The sequence below is a fragment of the Mirounga leonina genome, unplaced genomic scaffold (assembly GCF_011800145.1).
Source record: "Mirounga leonina isolate KUSES-001 unplaced genomic scaffold, KU_Mleo_1.0 Mir_174, whole genome shotgun sequence".
Lineage (NCBI taxonomy): Eukaryota > Metazoa > Chordata > Mammalia > Carnivora > Phocidae > Mirounga > Mirounga leonina.
Window position 1 is genome coordinate 48,358,630 of NW_023270451.1, and position 20,821 is coordinate 48,379,450.

General features: G+C 42.7%; 1 protein-coding gene across 3 annotated transcripts in view; it reads left to right on the plus strand.

The window, feature by feature from the left end:
- BMPER (BMP binding endothelial regulator) overlaps positions 1-11,043 on the plus strand; it is a 249,037-nt gene extending 237,994 nt beyond the window's left edge. For all 3 annotated transcript variants that reach the window (XM_035020890.1, XM_035020891.1, XM_035020892.1), the window contains exon 15: positions 10,571-11,043. In XM_035020890.1, the coding sequence (XP_034876781.1) occupies positions 10,571-10,752 (182 nt within the window). In that variant the 3' untranslated portion in view covers positions 10,753-11,043. The remainder of the gene's footprint in view (positions 1-10,570) is intronic.
- The last annotated feature ends 9,778 nt before the right edge of the window (positions 11,044-20,821 follow it).

Sequence of the window (20,821 nt, forward strand, 5' to 3'; positions counted from 1 at the left end):
CTCTCAAACTGGAAGGGAGTCAGTGTGGCTCAAGCGCGGTGGGCAAGGGCATAAAATGAGGGTGGAGGAGAAGCAGGAGCTGGATCATGCAGGGCTTTTCAGGTCTTGGGAAGGTGGGTAGTCTTTATTCTAAGAGGAGTGGGAGCCACTGGTGGGCTTTAAGCAAGCCCTTTCTGCTTTCCAAAGATCACCCTGTGTCCAGGCTACTGTTGGGGGCGATGGATGGGCTGGGGCAAGACTGAAAGCAGGTGACCAGGTAGGAGGCTGCTACAGTAGTGATGGTGATGGTGAGCCATGGTGGCTTGGGTTAAGATGGAGGCAGTGTGTGCAGAGAGAAGAAGAGAAATTCCTGCCCTGGTTTGGAATTTTACAATAATATCTATTAAACAGAGTGAGAAGCATCCGTGATATATAGATACAGATATATATTCATATGTATATTCATTTATATTTATATATGTATGAAACATCTGGAAGAGTGTCCAACTCATAGAAGCAGCTGATGCTATTTAGATTTGAAGATGAGATGACTGAATATTTATCACTTACTTCAGGTATTGGCTGACATTTTTCTGAAAAGGGCCAGATTTGCCTGGAATGAAGAGACTGGAGTTGTTACTAATTCTACACCAATCCTAATAACCTTAGCTCTCATATTAGAAAAGAAGGCAATTCGTGGCACTATTAACTCTAGAATGCCTATATTGGTGGAGGACGCGAATGGTCATCTGGTTGGAAGGAGGGTCAAGAAGAATTGCGTTGAAGCTGTGTTTTCAGTGCAAGTCCATCTTGTTTTTTTTGTTTTTGTGTGTGTGTGTGTGTTTTAAGATTTTATTCATTTATTTGACACAGAGAGAGACACAAGGGAGAGAGGGAATACAGCAGGGGGAGTGGGAGAGGGAAAGCAGGCTCCCCACCGAGCACGGAGCCTGATGCAGGGCTCCATTCCAGGACCCTGGGATCATGACCTGAGCCAAAGGCAGACGCTTAACGACTGAGCCACCCAGGTGCCCCCAATCTTGTTTGAGCAGTGGGTCTCAATCTGGCTGGACACTGGAGTCACTAGGGAGTTTAAAAAATAAACCAGAAACCTGTGCCTGGGCCGCATGCCCAAATAGCCTGCTTTAACTGGCCTTCTGTAGCTTTAAAACTTCTCAGGTGAGGGGCACCTGGGTGGGGCAGTCGGTTAAGTGTCTGACTCTGGGTTTTGGCTCAGGTGGTGATCTCAGTGTCCTGGGATTGAGCCCCACATCAGGCTCCATGCTCAGCGTGGAGTCTGCTTGAGATTCTCTTCTCCTTCTACCCCCCCCCCCCATGTGCTCTTTCTCTCAAATAAATAAAATCTTAAAACAAAATAAATCAAGACAAAACCAAACCAAACCTTCTCAGGTGATTCTGACCTGCAGCCAGAGTTGAAACCACTGAGTTAAATGATGTACTGTAAGGTGGCTAACATAACAAAATAATAATTAAAAAAAAAAAAAAAAGAAACCACTGAATTAATTTTTATGCCTATTTGGGTGGCTTTGAGGGGGTAGGATGCCAGGTATTTTGGGGTTACTAAAACTTCTCCAAGCTGCCCCTTGACAAAATCACTAGTCTGTGTTCTTGAAAAGCACCAAGCCCTTTTCCGTTCTTCTGACTTTTCTTTTGGAATTTGCTGTCCTCCGCAAACCCAAGTCCGATCTTTGTATCTGAGTTCACTTTCCACAGCAAGAGTGCCTCTCTGTCAAAGGAGTATTGATTGATAAAAATAACTCATAGTAATGCCGGCAGGCTGGACCAGAGGACCCAGAGGGGATCCTGCAGGACCAACCAAGAAGGATGGAAAGCAAACATGAGCCAGGAGGAAGTGAGAGCAGAATTTATTGACGGTATATATAGAGAAGATACAGACAGAGCATCTGGGAGACTCAGAAAGGGAATGGAGGATGAGTCTCATCTTTGGGTGGGGTCTAGAGTCTTTACTGACAATTGTGGTCTGGTGCACATGTCTTCTCAGGCATATAGGAACTGGTCAGAACAAGGACAGAGTCTAGGTGTCCATCATGAGTCACTTATTCCCTGGAACCAGGGTGTCTTGGCATCCTTGAGATGCCTAGCGCTAGTGGTCTGGAATATGCACATGATGACTTCGCCCCATAATTCCTTAGGCATTACCTATTGTGCTGGAAGAATCCAAAGAAATAGTTAACTCCTCGTCCCTTACAAGGAGGACTTACATTAAGACATGTGTAGGGTGGGAGGTGCAGGTCCTAGCAAGAATAGAAGCAGGAAAGGGAGCAAAAAGTATATTTTTATGAAGTCCTTCAGTTTCCCTATCACAATAGTAAGGTGTGGCTGAGGCTTCTAAAAAGTAAGAGGAAATGGCTTACCTCTCCCCTAATGCATCAGTGTGGGGTGGGTAGGGTAATAAAGGTGATGTTTTTGAGGGACCAGCCCTTTCAGTTCATCTTGACTACTCCTGGTTCCCTTTCTCGCCTTTGAGTCCTCCTTCCCTTGAATCTACCAGAAAATGAGTAAGAAATGTGGAGGCAAGCCCGATGCATCCATCCTCTGTGGTTTAGAACTCTGCAGAACCTTATAAACTTTATTAGCTGTGGTGGTGCTGTGGTAAAGCTTATATTAGATACACCGTCTAGGAACACTTTCTTCCTGGCCTGGAACTCTATGTAGTGCCATCTGAGCCCACACACTGCATTTGAGGACTACACATTTCCCCCAGCATCCTGATTTCAGGAACTGAATCTCAGGAGCTAAAATTATTTTTCTAATGGACAAGGAATATGGCTCTTGAAAGGTTCCATTTACCACTTAAAATTAATGGAGCCATCTGAGTGAAGTATAACTCTGTGCAGTTGCAGGGAACCCTTCACACACACACACACACACACACACACACACACACACTAAGCTTTCACATATTGGCAGCTGGTACGTGAAAAATAAATTTACAGAGACATGCAGCATCTTTCAGTAGATCCAGTTCCAGTTGATTAGAAATACTGAAGACCATAAGGATACTCTTTCCTTGTTTTTAGCTCCCAGATCTTTTGACTTACGACAGCACTTAAAGCCACTTAATACAGAGAAAAGAAATTTTCCAGAATAAAAAGCTTGGAAATTGAACAGATAAGAAGGCAGGCAGGCAAGAAACTCTGAGCAAGTGACATTTGCAAGGCTGGACTGGATTTTAGCACTATCATGACTACCAGCAGGAAGCGTATGTGTGACTGAAAGGACTGAGGGCACTGAGGTTTAGCATGTGAATTACCGAATACAATACACTTGGCAGTGGGCCATCATGAAGGTCTATAATAAAAGTTTAATGATGACCCTTTATATTAATATTCACCATTTTCTAAGCACTTCTTTGCCCCAAGGACTATACTAGTACTTTTATGACATTTTATCTTGTTAAGCCTGCATTATAATCTATGTGGTAACATTCTATCACCCACATTTTACTGGTAAGGACATTGAGGTTTAGAATATTTAAGTGATTGGCTGCCAGTCACAGAGCTCAAAATGAGTAAGTTGGGAATGAAACCCAGGTCAATTTGCCTTACAACCTCTGTTGTTCATCATTATGAAAACAGACCTGCAAGAGCATTGGAAAAATATATTTGAATATGAATATATATTTATTTGCATATTTACATAAGCATCAATGAATTTATTCAAGCATTTGTTATGTAGATCTCTCCAATTTCTATTCATTTGTGTCTTGTCACTGATGGTTGTTACTTGGTAACTTTGCTCTGATCTTGCTCCTGCATCTCACTTTGCCATCCTTAACGGATTTTTGGCCACCTCCCTGGACCTGATGCTAATCATCACTGCACCTTCAGTAATACATCTTAAAAGTGGGAAAGGTGCTGGGATATTCAAAGTGGCGTATATCTTTCTGTAGCACATCATATAGTCTGCTGGGTTCTGTGAGCCTTTTCGTCTGTTTTTTTTTTTTTTTTTTCCCTACAAATTCCAGGTGATTCTAGCCCCTTCGCTGTAGCAACTGCTTTCATTATACACATTGAGCTTTTCCTTGGCTAGTTACTGGATGCCTCCTGTAACAGTTTAGGAGATAAAGTCAGTATGGTGATCTTCAACACCCAGTAGGGAGACATGGAGACAGCTGAGTTCCAGAGGGCACAGAGCCATGCTTATTGAATTTATTAATAAAGCCAACATCTAGCGCTTTTATGGGTTATCGCATAAAGTAACACATAATACTGCTTGTATGCATTACCCAGTGGCTGCTTGTGTGCCCCCTTGAGAATAAATACATGCCAACCCTGATCACTTTAGTAGTTTGCTGGTTTTTAAAAAAATTAGTTTAACCAGATGAATCCTTTTTTAAATGTATATGTACATATTGATCACGTTTAGGTTTTAAAAAATTATCTTTTGCCTGTTATATATTAGAAATAACTTTGAATTCACAGAAGGGTCAAACAGGGTCCGAGTCAGTATTCACTTTCTAGGATCATGTAAAAGTTGATGATCAGTCTGGACCCAGGACCCTAATCATGTCATCCCCCAGCTAAGACCCTTCCAAGACTCCCTTTGCCAAGACTTAGAGCCCCTGCCTCCTTGTCTACCTTTGTCTCCCCGTGCCTCCCTCCTCAGATTCTGTGCTCCCACATACCGAATTGAGACCCTTGTTCCCTGATTGAGCCAGGCAGTTTGTGGTTGCCCACATCCTGCCCTTGCCTTCTCTCTTCCTGGACAACTCTTCCCACCACAGTCTGTCTGCCAGTTGCTGCTCACCCCTTAAGACCTAAGCGGGCTCTGTTCTCTGAGGTCTTCCTCGATGCTAACCTACTCTCAATGGTCAAGTTTTAGAATATAGGTGAGGTTCAGTGGTGTGAGGTCTGGAGCCAACGAGCAAGAAAGAATTCTTAAGACGTCTCTGGTGCAAAAAGGTGATTTTATTAAAGCACGGGGACAGGACCTGTGGGCAGAAAGAGCCGCTGCACTGTGGTCTTGAGGAGTGGCTGATTATATACTCAGGAGTTGGGGAGGTGAGGACAAAGGGGGTGCTCAGAAGGACTGTCATATGCCAAAGAAGACTCTCAGGATACTGGAGACCTGGTTATTGTCAAGCCAAGGCTGTTTTTTCCTCTAATGAGGCACGAACAGGAAGACAGTTGGGAGTTTCCTGGAGGAATGTTCCATTCTTCCTATCACACGTCCTTGTCAATGGGCTTCAGGTTTAGAAGAAATTCAATTTTATTTACATTTCCTTCTGCCTCAGCTTCCCTCAATTTTATGGAGGGGAGGGTGATGTTAGGGCTTCAGGAAACTGAGTTATGGGTCTCTGGAAGTTAGGCTATTGATAAGAAAAGCTTCTTCCTTGTAAATCACTAAGACATTTGTAAACTGAGGGAGACTCCTGTCCTACAGGAATGTGGTCTCTATCAGTTAACCATTTGTTTTTCCTTTAGGGCAGCCAGGAGTGTCTGAGGAATGTCACATATATCCCATGGGGGGGCAGTGTAGGGTGTCAGCTTCTGCTTTGTCCTCAGCTAGCCTCTGCTCCCTCATCATCAACATGGAGTTGATGTCTCCTTCTTACTCCTCCATGGTACTTTGCTTTCATGATCTAATATGGTACTTCTTGCATTTAATTAAGAATCTGTTTACATGTCACCTTCACCTGTTTGGTTGTATGCCCAGACTCCTGCAACTGGAGATCAGAGATGGTATCTTATTCACATTTGATTCTCTGGCCTAAGAGAATGCCTACCACATGGCAGATATGTGGGGGAGGTTTATTAATTTGAACTGAAATGCAAGTGGTATTTGTTCAATGAGAAAAGATCCCCCCTTTTTTTTCTAGTAGTTCTTCATTCTCTACGTTCTACTTTCCAGCCATAGATTGTGAAGGAAATAATCAGTGTTCAGTTAGTCAAAGGTGAAATGTCACAGCAGAGCATCAGTAAGTTAAGTGGTAGAGCTAGAAGGAAGAATTGAGAGGTCAGAGAGAGGAGGAGACATGAGAGAGCTCATGTCTATGAGAGCATGTGGGAAAAGGAGAGAATAACGGGTGAGAAAGAGGAAATTCTATCAAGTTTTCATCCTACAAATGATCTTGCAAGATTTAAAGGGAAGCAAATTATCTGGAGGGTAAAGTGAGTTCAAAGAGGCTTTCTGGAAGCAGCTGAGTGGAAAATGAACTCCAGTCCAGCCAAATGTAATCCACACTGGGAAATGAGTTGATGGATTGAGCATCATTAAGATTAAATCATCATCCAACAAGCACTAACATTTGTTAAGCTGTTCCTCTGTGCTTGGCCCTGTGCCAGAACCTTGGGTCATGGTAGACAAGGACTCTGCCCACAGGATCAGGGCCTCAGCAGTTCACCCTCTTCAACCAGGGGTGCTTGTCATTGGTAACTATGACAGGCACCCCTGGAACTCTTTACTTAAATCTACAGCTACTCGAGCCCCACTGTAGACTCAGAGCAAAAATCTTTAGGGAATGGGGCTGGGGAATAACACCTTTTAAAAGATCCTCAGGGGACTCTTGTAAGCATCTCTGATTAAGAACTATAGCTGCACTGGAACTGGGGATTAAAACAAATAACTGTAACATGAAAAGTGCTCTGGGGTACAGAGGGAAGAAGGATATTCCGGGGGAGATCCAGGAAGCTACTTGGAGGAGGTGCCGCTTGAATTAAGACTTGGAAAATGATGACATTGGGAAGAGAATCAGAACTAGAAATTAGAGACGACACTGTAGTAGCTGATAGAAAGAGAGAGAGAGAGAAGACAAGACAATGTAAGGGAAAGAAGAGAGTAGGCAAAGAAGCCCAGGAGAGAAGGTGTTCTCAAGGTATTAGGAACTGGGGAGTTCAGCATCATAAGATAAAGTGGACAATAAGGCCAAAAATTTTGTGGAGAGGTTATGGGAGGATGGGGCCAACCAGTATATCAGTAGATATAGTCATTACTGAAAATTTTGGTGGGAACTGCTTCAGTAAAGTGGTAGGTGAGAAAGACAGGTCACTAATGTTGATTAATTGCAGAGGAATTGAATAAAATGACTGTAAACTCTTTTCTGAGATTTAGAGATAAAAGGAAGAAGAAAATAAGTCTGATATGTTAAGGAATCTTTTTTTGTCAAAGATTAGCATTGATCTGAAAATGTTTGTAATATTTAGAAGATGGAGCCAACAGAGAAGAAGATAAATGTGCCATGAGAAGGACAACTAATAGAGCAAGTTCCTGGAGGAGATGGGTCAGAAACCAGAGTGGCAAGTAAAAAGATGGGTGCAGATGTGGTGGAGAGGTGGTAGGGAGATGAGTTAAGGATGCTTGTGTAGATGACCTAAATCCATCAGTAAGAGAGTGTGGGCGGTCTCAGACTATGGAAGAGCTCCAGTAGAGTTTTAGATGGAAGATGTTGGGAAGCTCCCAATCTTGGGAGCTTCCATTGTGCACTTCCTTCCACTTTGGAAATAGTTGCTTTCTCAATTGCTAAAAAGGCATGAGTCTCTGCAGTGATTGAAGCATAAATGTGAGGGTTGGTGTATAGGATAAGTTCTCAATTCTGACTGCATGGGAAAATTATCTGGGCTAGGGTTTTTTTGCGGCGGGGAGGGGAATGTCAGGCATCAGGAAGCTCCCTGATGATACTAATTTTCAGTTTTGAACACCATTGGTCTGTGGAAACACAACAACACAGGGATATAGTTATTGTATATGAATATGCTGTTCAGCTAGGATGTTTCCAAATTATTAGACATAAACAATATATAGGGTATTCTGTTAGCCACTAAAAGAGAAAAAAACTTTGATGGGATCTGTCAAAAGCCAAAAGATGATCAGAAAAGCAAGCAAGATTTAAAGGAAGAGTTATGTTGTTCTCCCCACTCACTCATCCATATACCAATGCAGTCAATCACTCAGTAGTCCTCTGACTACCTACTACATGTTAAACAGCACACTATTGCTGAAAATAGAGAAACAAAATAGCCTTTCCCTCTAGTGGCCTAGATTTAGTTGGAGAGAGAGAGAAGACAAGGAAACCTATGATTATAATTGCATGTTGCAAACACAGGAATGGAGGGGGGCAGCAGGTGCTCTGAGCATACAGTCAAGGGACAGCTCATCCAGGGAAGAGAGATGGGAGAAAAAGTTGGGAAGTGTCCAGAACAGGGGCAGATGGGGTGGATGGTAGTTAACACTCACCAAGCTAGATAATGGCACTAGATCAAGGCAGAGGGTGGGTCTCAGGCTTGGCTTGCCTGGAGGAGGTTCCGAGTAGCCTAAAGAATAAAATTAAATTATGAAAAGCTGAAACAACTTAATAAAGTTACATGGTAGTGGTAATGTTAGGGAATGTAGCATTAACGAGTAGTAGTAATTTTTTACTTATCTACTGTATCACTTGGGATCCAGCCAGAAAACAAATGGCGCACTCACATTTGCTAATTGAGGTGAATTTAATAGATGGACTTCTTGAAAAGGAATAAATAGGGTGTAGGAAAATAACAAAGGAAAGCCCAGTGCCCTGGAAATGAACTGTTTTTACTCACAATATTTTGACACCAAATGTGTGTGGGTTTTTCTGATACTAACCAATTCTCCAATGTTCCAGAGACCAACTGGGTGCCCTACAATTCAGTTCAATTCTGACACTAACTACACTGAGTTAGCATCAGATTCCACCAGCTTACGGGCTCAGTGTCACAAGACTGCCCTCACTTCAGATGCTAGCTGCGAGTATTAGGTCCCTCAGTTACCCTCACTTCTGTCTGCTTTGGCTGCAAAGTAGGGGGGAGAGAGGTGTTCTTACAATCCTCCTTTTCTTTCAGACTTAACAGCTAGAATGTCTCACAAAACTCTGGAAAACACTTTATTTACTATTACTGGTTTAGTGTAAAGGATACAAATGAACAGAAAAAGAGGTACATACAGCAAGGCACAGAAGGGTCCTGACCCAGGAGTTTTGGTCCCAGTGGAGGAAGGACACCACCCTCCCAGTACCTTGATATGTTCCTCAGCTCTGAAGTTTTCTGAACCTTGTTGTTAGTCATTTAAGAGTTTTTATGGAGGTTTCATTATGCAGGCATGATTGATGAAATCATTGGCCACTGGTGGTGAACTCAATAGTCACCCCCTCTCCCGTTCCTGGAGATCGGGTGGTGGGGCTGAAAGTTGCAACCCTCTAATCATGCCTTGGTCTTTCTGGTGACCAGCCTGCAATCCTGAAGCTATGTAGGGTCCCCTAGCAACCAGTCGTGTCATTAGCCTACCAAAGACACTGCTCCACAGATTTTAGGAGCTGTGTGCCAGGAACTAGGGACAAAGACTAAATATTTATTTCTTATTATATCTTACCCTAGCTCATAACAGAGAGGCTGTTATCATTCCCGGGCCTGAACAGTCAAGGGAGGGATTGGCTATCAGAACTTGGGACAGAGAGAGCTCTTATTAGCTTATTTTAAGTTAGATGTGGTCAAACATGAGCGTTCTGTGGTAACTCTAAATATCTAATTTGAAATATTGAGCATAAGGCGCACTTGCTTGAAAATCAGTTCAATTTTTCAGTTTTACAATTATGTAATTCTTTACGAGGTATTAATTTGCAAACTACATAAACTGTAGTAGAGGTGTTTCAATGGATCATCTTCCATTGTTATTAATTTTGTTCGGAGCGATGTCAAATGAAGGTTAGATTGTTAGTAGTGTTCTTGGAAAGTCCCTCTTCTACATTCCTACATGTGTCAACATTTCTATTCATGAGAATGAGGGGGAACCTCTTTGACTGTCACTGGAAATAACTCAGATAGGAAAGTTTGTATGTCATAAAACTTCCAGAAGGTTTGCAGTATTTTTTTTTTTTGATAAATCTATTCATGAATTTTCAGGAACTCTCAGAATATTGTCAGAATCATTTCAGCTCTAAGTAAACAAGGATAGCAAATGGGTTGTGATTTGGCTAGATCATCATTTTTATATTCTCTGGCCAACCAGCCATGCACTTCCGTCTCCCCAGGTACACATCTCATTTTTCCTTACTTGGTTTTTATCCCACTCTTGCTCTAATTTGCCTCAAATTGATCACTATGATTAAAATATGTCAGGTAACCTTGGCAGGGCTTTTTTTTTTTTTTTTCTGTATGTGTAATTCTGTGTATTTAAATATTGATGTAGTTGCATAAAATAAAAGCTCCTCACAACTTGAGAGCTTTAAGCACTATTTGGAGCTGAATTTTCACACTGTTCTCAATAACAAAATAACCTCATAGACTTCCTGGTAGCTTCACTAATGGATAGTTTGTCTTCTCTGGGAATAAAAAACTCTCCATTTTATTTTATTTTGAAGTTCGCTAGCCCAGCAGTTGGACCTTTGATGTTGTTTTTCAGGTGCCAGTGATTCCCAAGGTGTTTGAGGAAGGTCGGAGGTTGGTTGTTCCTTTGTTAAAATGCAAAAGTTAATCTGTGCTGTGAAAGGGCTGGGGCAGTGGGTGACATGAGCCTGCAGAATTGGCATTGGGCTGAGGTTGAACTGACGCGGCCATATTGCCATGTCTCACCCGTGTCCCCTTTTTTTTTCCAGCTACCCAGTGTAAGCACGGGGCTGTGTATGATACCTGTGGCCCAGGATGTCCCAAGACCTGTGACAACTGGAATGAGATCGGTCCATGCAATAAGCCGTGCATCGCAGGCTGCCACTGTCCAGCGAACTTGGTCCTTCACAAGGGAAGGTGCATCAAGCCAGTCCTTTGTCCTCAGCGGTGACCTTTGTTCTGCTCCTAAGACTTTGAAACTTGGTGTCCTTGGCACTGAAGTGGAAGAGCCAATGAAGGACTGTAGTATTTGTGTGCTGATTCTTCACATACACACACACAGAGTATATATGTGTACATATATAGATATATAGATATATTCAGAAACATTTCATCATTTATATAAACTATAGGTGGATTATTATATGTATATTTTTTGCTATAAGACATGTATTATTTCTAGGATCCTAACCTGTAAGCCATTGGATACATTGTATAAATAAACCAGGTGTTTGTAATTTAATAAGGCAGCATGCAGACATATTGGATGGCTTTAACATCACACACATTTGTCATTTTTAAGAAGTTTTCTAAGAAACCTAAATTGCCTGCCTGCATTAATTTTAGCTTTGAATCAAGACTTGCAGTTGAGTGGAAAATGTGTTTCTCTGAAGAAGGGCAAAGTTATCTGGGGGCATTTCATGCTTCCAAGGAGAGGAATGTGTGCCTGAGAGAGATGGCTGGTGATTGGTGACAGGCCCTAATGGTGCATGGAAAGCAAGGGATAGGTTGTTAGACTTTATTGGGTCGTAGTCCAATATTATTTCTAAAACCGATTGGCTAGTTGCCAAGAAATATATATTTGTCAGTTGAGCATAACCAAAGAATTGAATGGTTTCTTGCCATCTTTGCATATTCCTTGAGTCACCTAATTATACATGTGTGTATGATGGATGTGTCCATTTATATGTCACAGTGAGATTAAAGAATGGTTGGGTGACATGTTGGTTTTATTGAGCATGAGCAGATATTTGGAGAAACTTTTGCACAACATGTGAGAAAGTAGCCATTTCTTTGAATCTTAGAGCAATTTAGGGTGGGCAAATATAATGAGTTGATGTAAGCCATTTACATTGTGTGACTATTCTATGTGTAAAATGAAAATCATTAATTATTTCTAGAGGATTCCTAGCCCAGTGCTATTTGTTGACTGTTAGTATGTCATAATTATTATGCAGGAAAGCCTTTACTGACCAGTTGATTTAACATCAGGCCAAACAAACCTGGTCTCTGTACTTGCTCTAATTTACTGGTAATTTACTACTGGTCATCATGTGAGCTTTCTGACTCTTGTTTTCAGTTGAATAAATGAAAATGTCAACAAGACAAAACCCACTGATGTCTAAAAATACTATGTTCTACAGTGTAGTAAATAAAGGGCTTAATATTTAAAACAAGGCATTTTCTCTTGCAAGATGTGCTGGGTTATACTTCGTAAATAAGCCATATTGACTTCGGGCTCATCAATTTTATAACAGCGTTATTTAGATATATTTTATATAACCTACAATACTTAATTTTTGTAGAGTACTATTAATAGACAAGAGCAAATCCCCAAATTTTTAACAATCAGCATATTGCCATTGCCTGTTACAACATTTATGTTCCCTTTACCTATATTCATCACAGCTTAAGTATTAATTTGGATTCTTTACTGGGGATATCTCTAGTTGTTTGAGTAAACTGACTAAAGCACAGGGTATAATATTGACTGGCTGGGGCACCAGAGAATGTGGTTGTTATTGTTTCCCGTGGGTCCTAAAAATCTTAATATCTGGAACGCGAGGTAGCCCGGTCATTGCTTTAGCGCTGCACTTGGAAAGAGAGCTTTTTAGGGGACTTGGGTTCCAAGTATGGTTGTGACCTTCTCCACATTGTTTAAGCGTTTGGAGTCACACTTCTGCTCATCTGTAACACAAAGAGGCTGGGTAGTGTATGGGTAAGGTTAGGAATCAGGAAAACTAGACGCCCTGCCTCTGGTGAGATCACTTGCACAGAAATTTGGGACACTTGGAGTTTGCAGAACTCTTACATTTATAATCTCATGTATTTCCACATGAAAGGAGGGTTAGGGCAAATCAGTGGACCTCTCCTGATTGGTTCCTTTTTAGATTATCTTTAATTCTTTTTTTTTTTTTTTAAGATTTTATTTATTTATTTGAGAGAGAGAGAGAGCACATGAGAGGGGGGAGGGTCAGAGGGAGAAGCAGACCCCCCGCTGAGCAGGGAGCCCGATGAGGGACTCGATCCAGGGACTCCAGGATCATGACCTGAGCTGAAGGCAGTTGCCTAACCAACTGAGCCACCCAGGCGCCCATAGATTATTTTTTTAGATTAATTCTTTTAGATTATTTTTAAATTCCTTTCCAGTTCACTCTGGGTTTTCTCTCTATGAAAGAGGGACGCAGAAAGGAAAATTGTGGGTGGTTATTTACTGCTCATGATTCATCCAAGGAGTGAGTGACTCTACCCGGTAATGCTTAATAGCCTCTATCCCAGCATTTTTAATCATGTCTGACCATGGTGAATGAGATGAAGACTCTTCCTCATGGACCAACTCTGGCAATTTGGGTGGCTTGATTACAAGTTCGTGTGATGTCCTTTATCCATGGCTAGTTTAAAGTTTGTACACTTTTTTCATTCCTAATCCTAGAAGAAAGAGAAGGCAGAAAGGGCAGAGGATTATTCAGGCCTACTAATCCAAGCAGGCAGCTCCCTGATGGGGGATCACCGGGAAATGAGCCAAATGGTCCGTTTGCCATGTTCTGGTTTTGGCCATGGGCTATAGATGAACAATGATTTTATCAAATGACTGATCATAATGGAGATTAACCAAATGCTTTGATGGTAGTGGCCTCATCTTATTTACATGGGATATTTTCAATGGGTTCTCGAGGCCAAACTCCTGCAGAGTTAGAGAACTTGAAATGAAAATGTTGTATTTCACTCTTTAATATATATAACCCAGGCTAGCAATTCCTGTTGGCACCATGGTATATACACAATTAAAAGATGGGTTAATATCCCTCTATCTACACATATAGAATCCCTATTTTAACTATGCTATTAGCTATGAATATTGAACTTGACAAGGGACAAATGCCCTTGATGAAAAACAAGCACAATTATGATTCCAATTGCATGTAGTTGCTGCTCAGTAAAAGTAAGTCCTTTCCCCTCTCCCTGTGAAAATAGGAATGTTTAAAGATTTTTAACGGAAAGTTTTGAACTTGGAAGAAAAATGCATATTGGATGTTGACAACAGCAATTATTTGTGAAAAAGTTGAGAATCATCAACTCTTCAAGTGGAAGTTCTCCCCCTGTTAATTTGTTGAGTATTGCCTGAGTGTTTGACCACCAGCTTGGAAAGGGCATCTCCTAATGAAATGAGAAGAGCCCAGTGGTTGACTCTTCCCCAGCTTTTGTTGAGCATGGATAAACCATTTTGACTGGAAAATTTTTTCTTATTATGACATGTTTCAGACATATAAAAAGGTTTAGAGAATAATGTTGTAAACACCCATAAATACCCTAATTATGAAAAATAACCTAGTAGGAAGTCAATAAATTTTTCTTACATAAATAAAATCAAGCCAAGCCTCATGGTTGCAACAGCTCTGTGTGGAGTTTTTCCTTGTTGAGTTTCTGTTCCCTTTCTGCTCTTTGTCACTCACATTCGTATGGATCTGACAAATACTAAAGATGTGAGCTGGAAGGCTCTTGGTGTGGGAGAAGGAAAATGCCTTAGGGGACAGGTGCCAAGATATTTTAGTTAGCTATCTCCTCCAAACATAACCCTCAGGAACAAGCAAAAATTGTCTCCAATTCTAAATCCTGAAGTAAAACCCTTTTCAGAAACCAGGATTTTAATTCTGAAAATTGAGAATGTTCAAGTGACTAAGAATGAACAAAAAAGGAAAAGAAACCAGTGCTGTTGATTATGTTGACCTTGAATTAAGAACCCAGACGTTTAGTCCTTTAAGGGGGCCTTTTTGGCTTTAGAGCCATTTTGCTATTTGGGGCTTCATTAAACCAACTGAACGACAAACCTTGCATGAGATCCATTTTTACTGTGGTTCCCTTTCAGATTAATTTTGAGCAAGCCAGCTTTGAAAAGATTAATGTGGGGGAGAAGCATGGGAAATCCACGCACAAACATGAGCCTTAGAGGCGAATTCAGAGTGAGCCTGGTTAAGCAAAGCGGGAAGTGTGTTCCAGGTACAGTGAGAACAAAGCACCAAGGCCACACCAGAAGTGGTGTGGCATGAAGAAAGCGTAAATAAAGCAGTGAATGGAGGCCCTCCTGTGCATGCCCATAAGCCTGAGTTTTATTTTTTGTCGCAGTACTTCCCAAAGTGCTTAATGTCATAGTGCATTCAGAAAATAACATTTTTCTGGGTTGGGGTAAAAATACAGGGCTGTTTGCATCTAGCACTTCTGTGACTAGAGCTTTGTCTCAGTGAGTGGAGTGAGGTGGGATTTTCAGTGAAAAGAGCAGGTGGGAGGTCTCTGAGATAGTCCAGGTGATGAGCCCCCAAAACTAGGATAAAAAGGGAAGAACTTTATAAAAGATTGAATGACGAATAGGCGAGTTTCGGGCTTGAGTGATGGGTGCTAACAATGGATGCCCGTCTGTCACATAAGGAACATTGGCAGGGCGCCGGGGGAGGGGGGGGCAGATTTACAGAAATTTCTATTGTAAATCAAAATGTTTTCTTTAGGTTGTGTTTGGTTCAGTTCCGTAAACATTCTGAGCATTCAGATGAAGACATGGGCCTTAAGACTGTGACAATCACAGTCTAGGTCTTGTGACTTGTGGTAAACCAGAGGTAAAACTAAGCTGGCCAAGGAGCCACGGGAAGTTCAATTTGGGGTTTTCTGTTTGGGATTACATCAGTGAAGGTTTGCCAGAGAAAGTGACTCCTCAGATGAGCCTTGCTAGGCTAAGTAGGCTCTACTTATTCCTTACGAGGCTGAACAGACTCTATGCAAAGAGGTGTGAGTGTGTGTGTGGGGGGGGGGCAGGGATGGTGTAGTTTAAGGCACAAGTCACTGCATGGATAAGGAGAAAAGCAAGCAGGTAGCCTGGGCGTGCAGAGAACAACAGGTTTTTTGGTATTTGGGGGTATAACAAATTCACAGAACTTTCCCGAGTTGCGTCAGTGTAGCTCACATGCTCTGAGAGATTTTGCAAACTTCCCTTGATTTCTAATGGGGTGAGCACAAGCAGAGTTTGAGGAAATTTGAGCATTTTGTTTTAAGCCATCTTTGCTTCCTGCACCTAGGAGTGTTCGAGTTTCTTTGATGTGTCTTCTGAGTATCCAGAGAGGGAAGGAAGAGAGAAGAGGCTTCTCTGGGACCTTCAGTCTTGAACTGTATAGTGAGGCGGCATCTTTCAGACCCTGTAGGCTCTGGTTGCTTCTACAGACTGTCCAAGGTAGATACACTTAACCACAGCTTTTCCTGAGTTTGCTGTGGTCGGACAGTGGGGATATGGGAGGCTTAGGGTCCAAACACTGGGCCCACCAGTGTCAGCAGCTCTGGTCACACCAACAGGTAAAAGGCCTGGAGAACATAGCTTACCCAGAGTTCTGGTTGGAACAGTCTTGTCATGTTTTAGCCACATTATGTCATAATCCAGCTTATGCTTTAAAAGCTGACATAAACTTCTTTGCTTCCTCCAACTGGAATTTGGCTTACTAAGTAATTCTTCTGAGGGGTTCTTTCAGCAGTGAAATTTTGGGCTTTAGGAAATATTTGTGGTGATGAAAAAGTTCCACTTTGGCTCTGAAAGTGTCAATACCATTTGTTATATTGCCATTTTCACCATGTTCTGACATATAATGTAAAGAATTGGATCCTGAACAGCTCCTTCTGGCTCGGGTGCTGAAGCAGGCATGAAAGGGTGAGGAAGGCAGCAAGAAGCCTGGCCAGATCCCTCCCTGCGCTGAGCAGGCTGCTCTGGGAGCCTGTGATGGGAGGTGTTTCTGCTGGATCACCTGCACGCTTCTGGAAGAGGGCAAATCGAAGGATCCTCACTGTGAATTCCCATTGCCCTCCTGAAGACAGAGCCAGACCAGGGGGACCCTGTCTTAGGGAACTCTCTTGTTCACTTAACTCTCTTGTTCGCTTGTTCTCAGAATTGGCTATAATAGGAAATTGAAGTGGGAAGAAAGGAAAGATGAAAAGACAGGTTTATCCACAGCATCTGCCACTCCAATCCACCCTGAAAACTTCAGGGAGGACATAGGACAGGCTGCTTGATCACGCTGAAAACCATTCTCCACTCTGTTTCATGTGATGACGTTTGGGGAATATCTGTTTTCATAGACAGAGCAGCTCAGCCTGAGCAATTTCATTTCCATGATGGATCCACATAGCTATGTTAATTCTGTGATTCTCTGAGATGCATCACGGAGAATCCTTCCAATGGTCTGTTAATATGCTAGGCTATCCCATTCAAGGGCCCTGACAGGTGAATTTAGACCAGTTTTGGTTTGCCTGTTGAGATCCCCCATAATTCATGTCATGATTGTCTTGCCCTTCTTTGCTTTGCCATTAGATCGGGCCACAGACTGGTTGGGTTGCTTTGGTTAAAGGAGATAAAGATGGCAGCCAGAGTGGCATCCTAGAGGAACTGGTATGTCCAGCTGAGCTGGGGGTCTTTGCTATGCCCAACCATGCCTGAGGATCAAAGTGGACCCATCAGCTTCACCCTTTTGCTTGGGAATAGAGAGGGCAGTAAGGGAAACCTTATTAATTCTCTCTGAATTTGCTATTTATTTCCTTTGGTTTTACCCTGAGGGGAAAAATATGAAGGAGCAGTATGGTATACACATTTTATTTTTTTGTCTTAAAATAACATGGGTAAAATAAAAATTGTTTTCAAATTTGGGAAATTTTGTATTTCCTTGGATTCAAGTTCTACGCAATATAATTTATTGAATGTTAAAGGTTTCATATTTAGCTGACTTTAAGTGCATACATTCTGAATGCAATTTCCTAAGCAAAACTTGTTTTCCTTGAAATTGGTTCCATGATTTATTGTTCATATGACTCGCTCATTTGGACTATCTGTTTCGTGACAGCAAATGTGTGGAAATATCTGTCTAAATAATGTATATGCATATTATTTTTCTCACATTAACAACACTTATTATCTTTTCATCAGTAATGCACGTGACTTCATTTGTTTCTGATTCTCCAAGCATAAGTGCACAATCCTTTCTACTGTGGAGGAAGAGAGGCCCAGGAGGAGACAGGTGGAGCTGTGAGGCAAACAACCAACATGGAACAGGTACAACCCCGGGTACCTTTCTGTAGCACAACCCAAGAGGGGCTGCATCATGCAAGAGTCATGCAGATGCAGCTTAATCTGTGTTGCCTTCAGACAAATGGAAGGAAATAAAATCCAGTTTTGAGATTCTCATCCTATGAACTTCAGGGCCTGACACACATTGTCTTCAGGCATGTGACGGGGGACACAGGGGAACAGAGTCCCCATGTCTAAAAACCTCCCCTGAACTCCTTCAAAGCTGTGATCTGTCATCTAGATGTCTAGGCAGCTGGGGACAGGAGCCAACTTCCTGATGGACTGGCCTCCTTATGGCCTGAGCTGGCTGGATGTCAGGGATCATGTGGGCCTGGTCCTCCTTGGTGCTTGAATCGTGGGTGTGAGCAGGTTCCCCAGGTAAGCCACCCCAGGTCACAGGTACCGGTGTGTACCTGCCTGGGGAGGGGTCCTGCCAGATGCCCCCCGAGCCTGTAGGACGGGCTGGCCTTGCTCTTTCTGTTCATGCTTCTTCCCTAGTAGAGAGAGAGGAAAGGTTTCCCTCACAGACCATGGGATCTCAGCATTTCCAGCCACAGATCCCAGCAGTTGGGTTAGAGAGTGCAGGGCTAATGGCAATGCTTCCTCTAAGAGAAACAGATCACAGTGTAGCTTCCAGAGACCTTTCACCAGAAATTCAAACCAGCTGTCCTGTCCCTTCGACAGAGGCTCCTTCCTCTCACCTCTCAGTTTTGTCCCTTGTTTTTACTTCTCCTCTCCCTAAATGGAGTTTTCCCAGGCTTCTCTCTCCATTTCTCTGGTCCCCATTAAACTGGCCTTCCCTCCTGGTACCATCTTATGTTCTAGTTCTTTCCTGACACTTCTAAAAAAATGTAGCTGGTCTGGTTCCCACTCCTTCAAGAATCAATTTGTGGAAAATATATTTAAATTGCTCTGAGGTCTATGCATTATCAGTTTTAGGTACCATATTTTCATTTTCTTATTGTGAGTCTTCTGGCATTTAACATCTTTAAGCAGTCGTCTATTTCTAATGTGGGTATTGAAGGCACTGTGTCAGATCGGAAGGGAAGATTGTTAGAGGGCAGGGGGACATTCTGTTGGCCCCAGCAATGTAGATGCAATGTAGACCCAACCTCCACAGATGACTGGCTCCGTTTGCCACATGCCCTTTGAAACATTTTTTGAAGCTTTTTCTGGTTGTAGAACATTCCTTCTGGGTTTTTTTGTTTTGTTTTGTTTTGTTTTTTTATAGAATGTCTATAATTTCTGATGTCAAACATTCACTGAAGAAAGAATTATTCCATTTTCTCTATTTTTGTGTCTTGATCCACATCCCCCTTCTGATGAACAGTGGCCCCAACTATTTCCCTACAGCCATATGGGTGAATTTTACAAAACTTTTCCTTCTAAGGGTCCTGGATAAAATTCCAGGAATATGACATCAACGTGCAACTCAGTAAAATCAACTTTGTATCATGTCTTAAAGATAATGTCATTCAATCAATCCAAGGATAATATATAAAATTTATTTGCCATCCCAAGGCTTATCTCTTGAGGGAATGCCAAGTGAATTTGAGTTGTTGTTTGTGTGCTATATTGGGGACTGTGAAGTCTTTCCCTGACTCTGTTGGAAGAGGGCCATGAGCTAGTAGCAGGGTTTTCACGAGAGGGGGACCAGTTTGATCTGCCCTCCTGGACCTCAGTGATGGGTTGGACTCCATGGCTACCCAAGATCACCCTTTAATCGTCAATAAAGACATTCTAAAGTACACACACACACACACACGACAGAAATTCACTACTCCTTTAGGAGTCTTTTGGAGAGAATTTTATGTTCCATTCGACCTTTTGTTTGAGATACAGAAATTCTTGAACATAAAAACGTAGTAAGGCAGCTCAAGCTGCTTGTCAAATTGCAAAGTGGAAACTTCAGCTTACTACAAATTGGTCTAATTAAGCCTTGTTAAAATCGGTATCCTGGGGTGAACTTTTATCCCTTGCACAAAGGATGACTTTGCAGATTTCCACATACTATGCAGGCGAGTCTGATGCTTTTATGGGTGAATTTTCCAAATGGGGGTGGCAAAGGTGCCAGAGACAGCATCCCTGAAGCACAAGGGAATGTATAACTGCTCAGTAATTGCAGTCTTCATTTGGGCAAATTAAATGGAAGTGAAAACAAACGCCGTGTCCTGTCTCTGCGGTGTCTGTGTGAGCCAGGTTCAGGCTGGGGGCTGGGGCCCGGACTGTCACAGGTGCTCCTGGGAACACAGCGGCTCATCCTCTCCACCTCCCCCAACTGCCCCTCATCTCACTTTGTTTTCTCCTTCCCTGAAACCTCAGGGGGGGATCTTAACGGAGGGAAGAGAATCCCATCAGATGCGGTCCCTCTGCAGAGGTGGCCGTGCTGACGTTTTACGACAAGCTTTCATTCAAATGTGATGCTTCTCCACGGTGAGGACGCGGTATCTGCTGGTGGTAGACTTCAGTGAGGCGGGCACAGAGGGCTGTCATCCCCAGATAGGACATGCTGCTGTCATCTTCTTCAGCTGCCCTTGCAGGGCCAGGAAAAGAGTCAGCGGCCATGGGCACAGTGGGAGATGGAGACTCGTCCTATGGGTGAGTCCGTGAACGTGGGGGGCACCTGCCACCCCGACACAGGGGCCACTGAAGGAGCCTGGTCCCTTCTGCACTCTGTGCTCTCACTTGCAGACTCAAGCTGTCCAGCTGCCTGCTCGCCATCTCCACGTGGAAGTCTAGACAGCGACTCCCACGACAGCCTAACTCTACGTCCATTCTCCTCTCGAGGTTCTCCCCTCCCGGTCTCTCACATTTCGGTAAATGGAGGACAGAGGATGCGGCTGGCTGCAGAGCCTCGGGCAAGGCGTGCTTGGAGGAAGTTTATTTTGGGAAGGGAACTCAGGGAACGGTAGTAAAGGGTTGGGAAGAG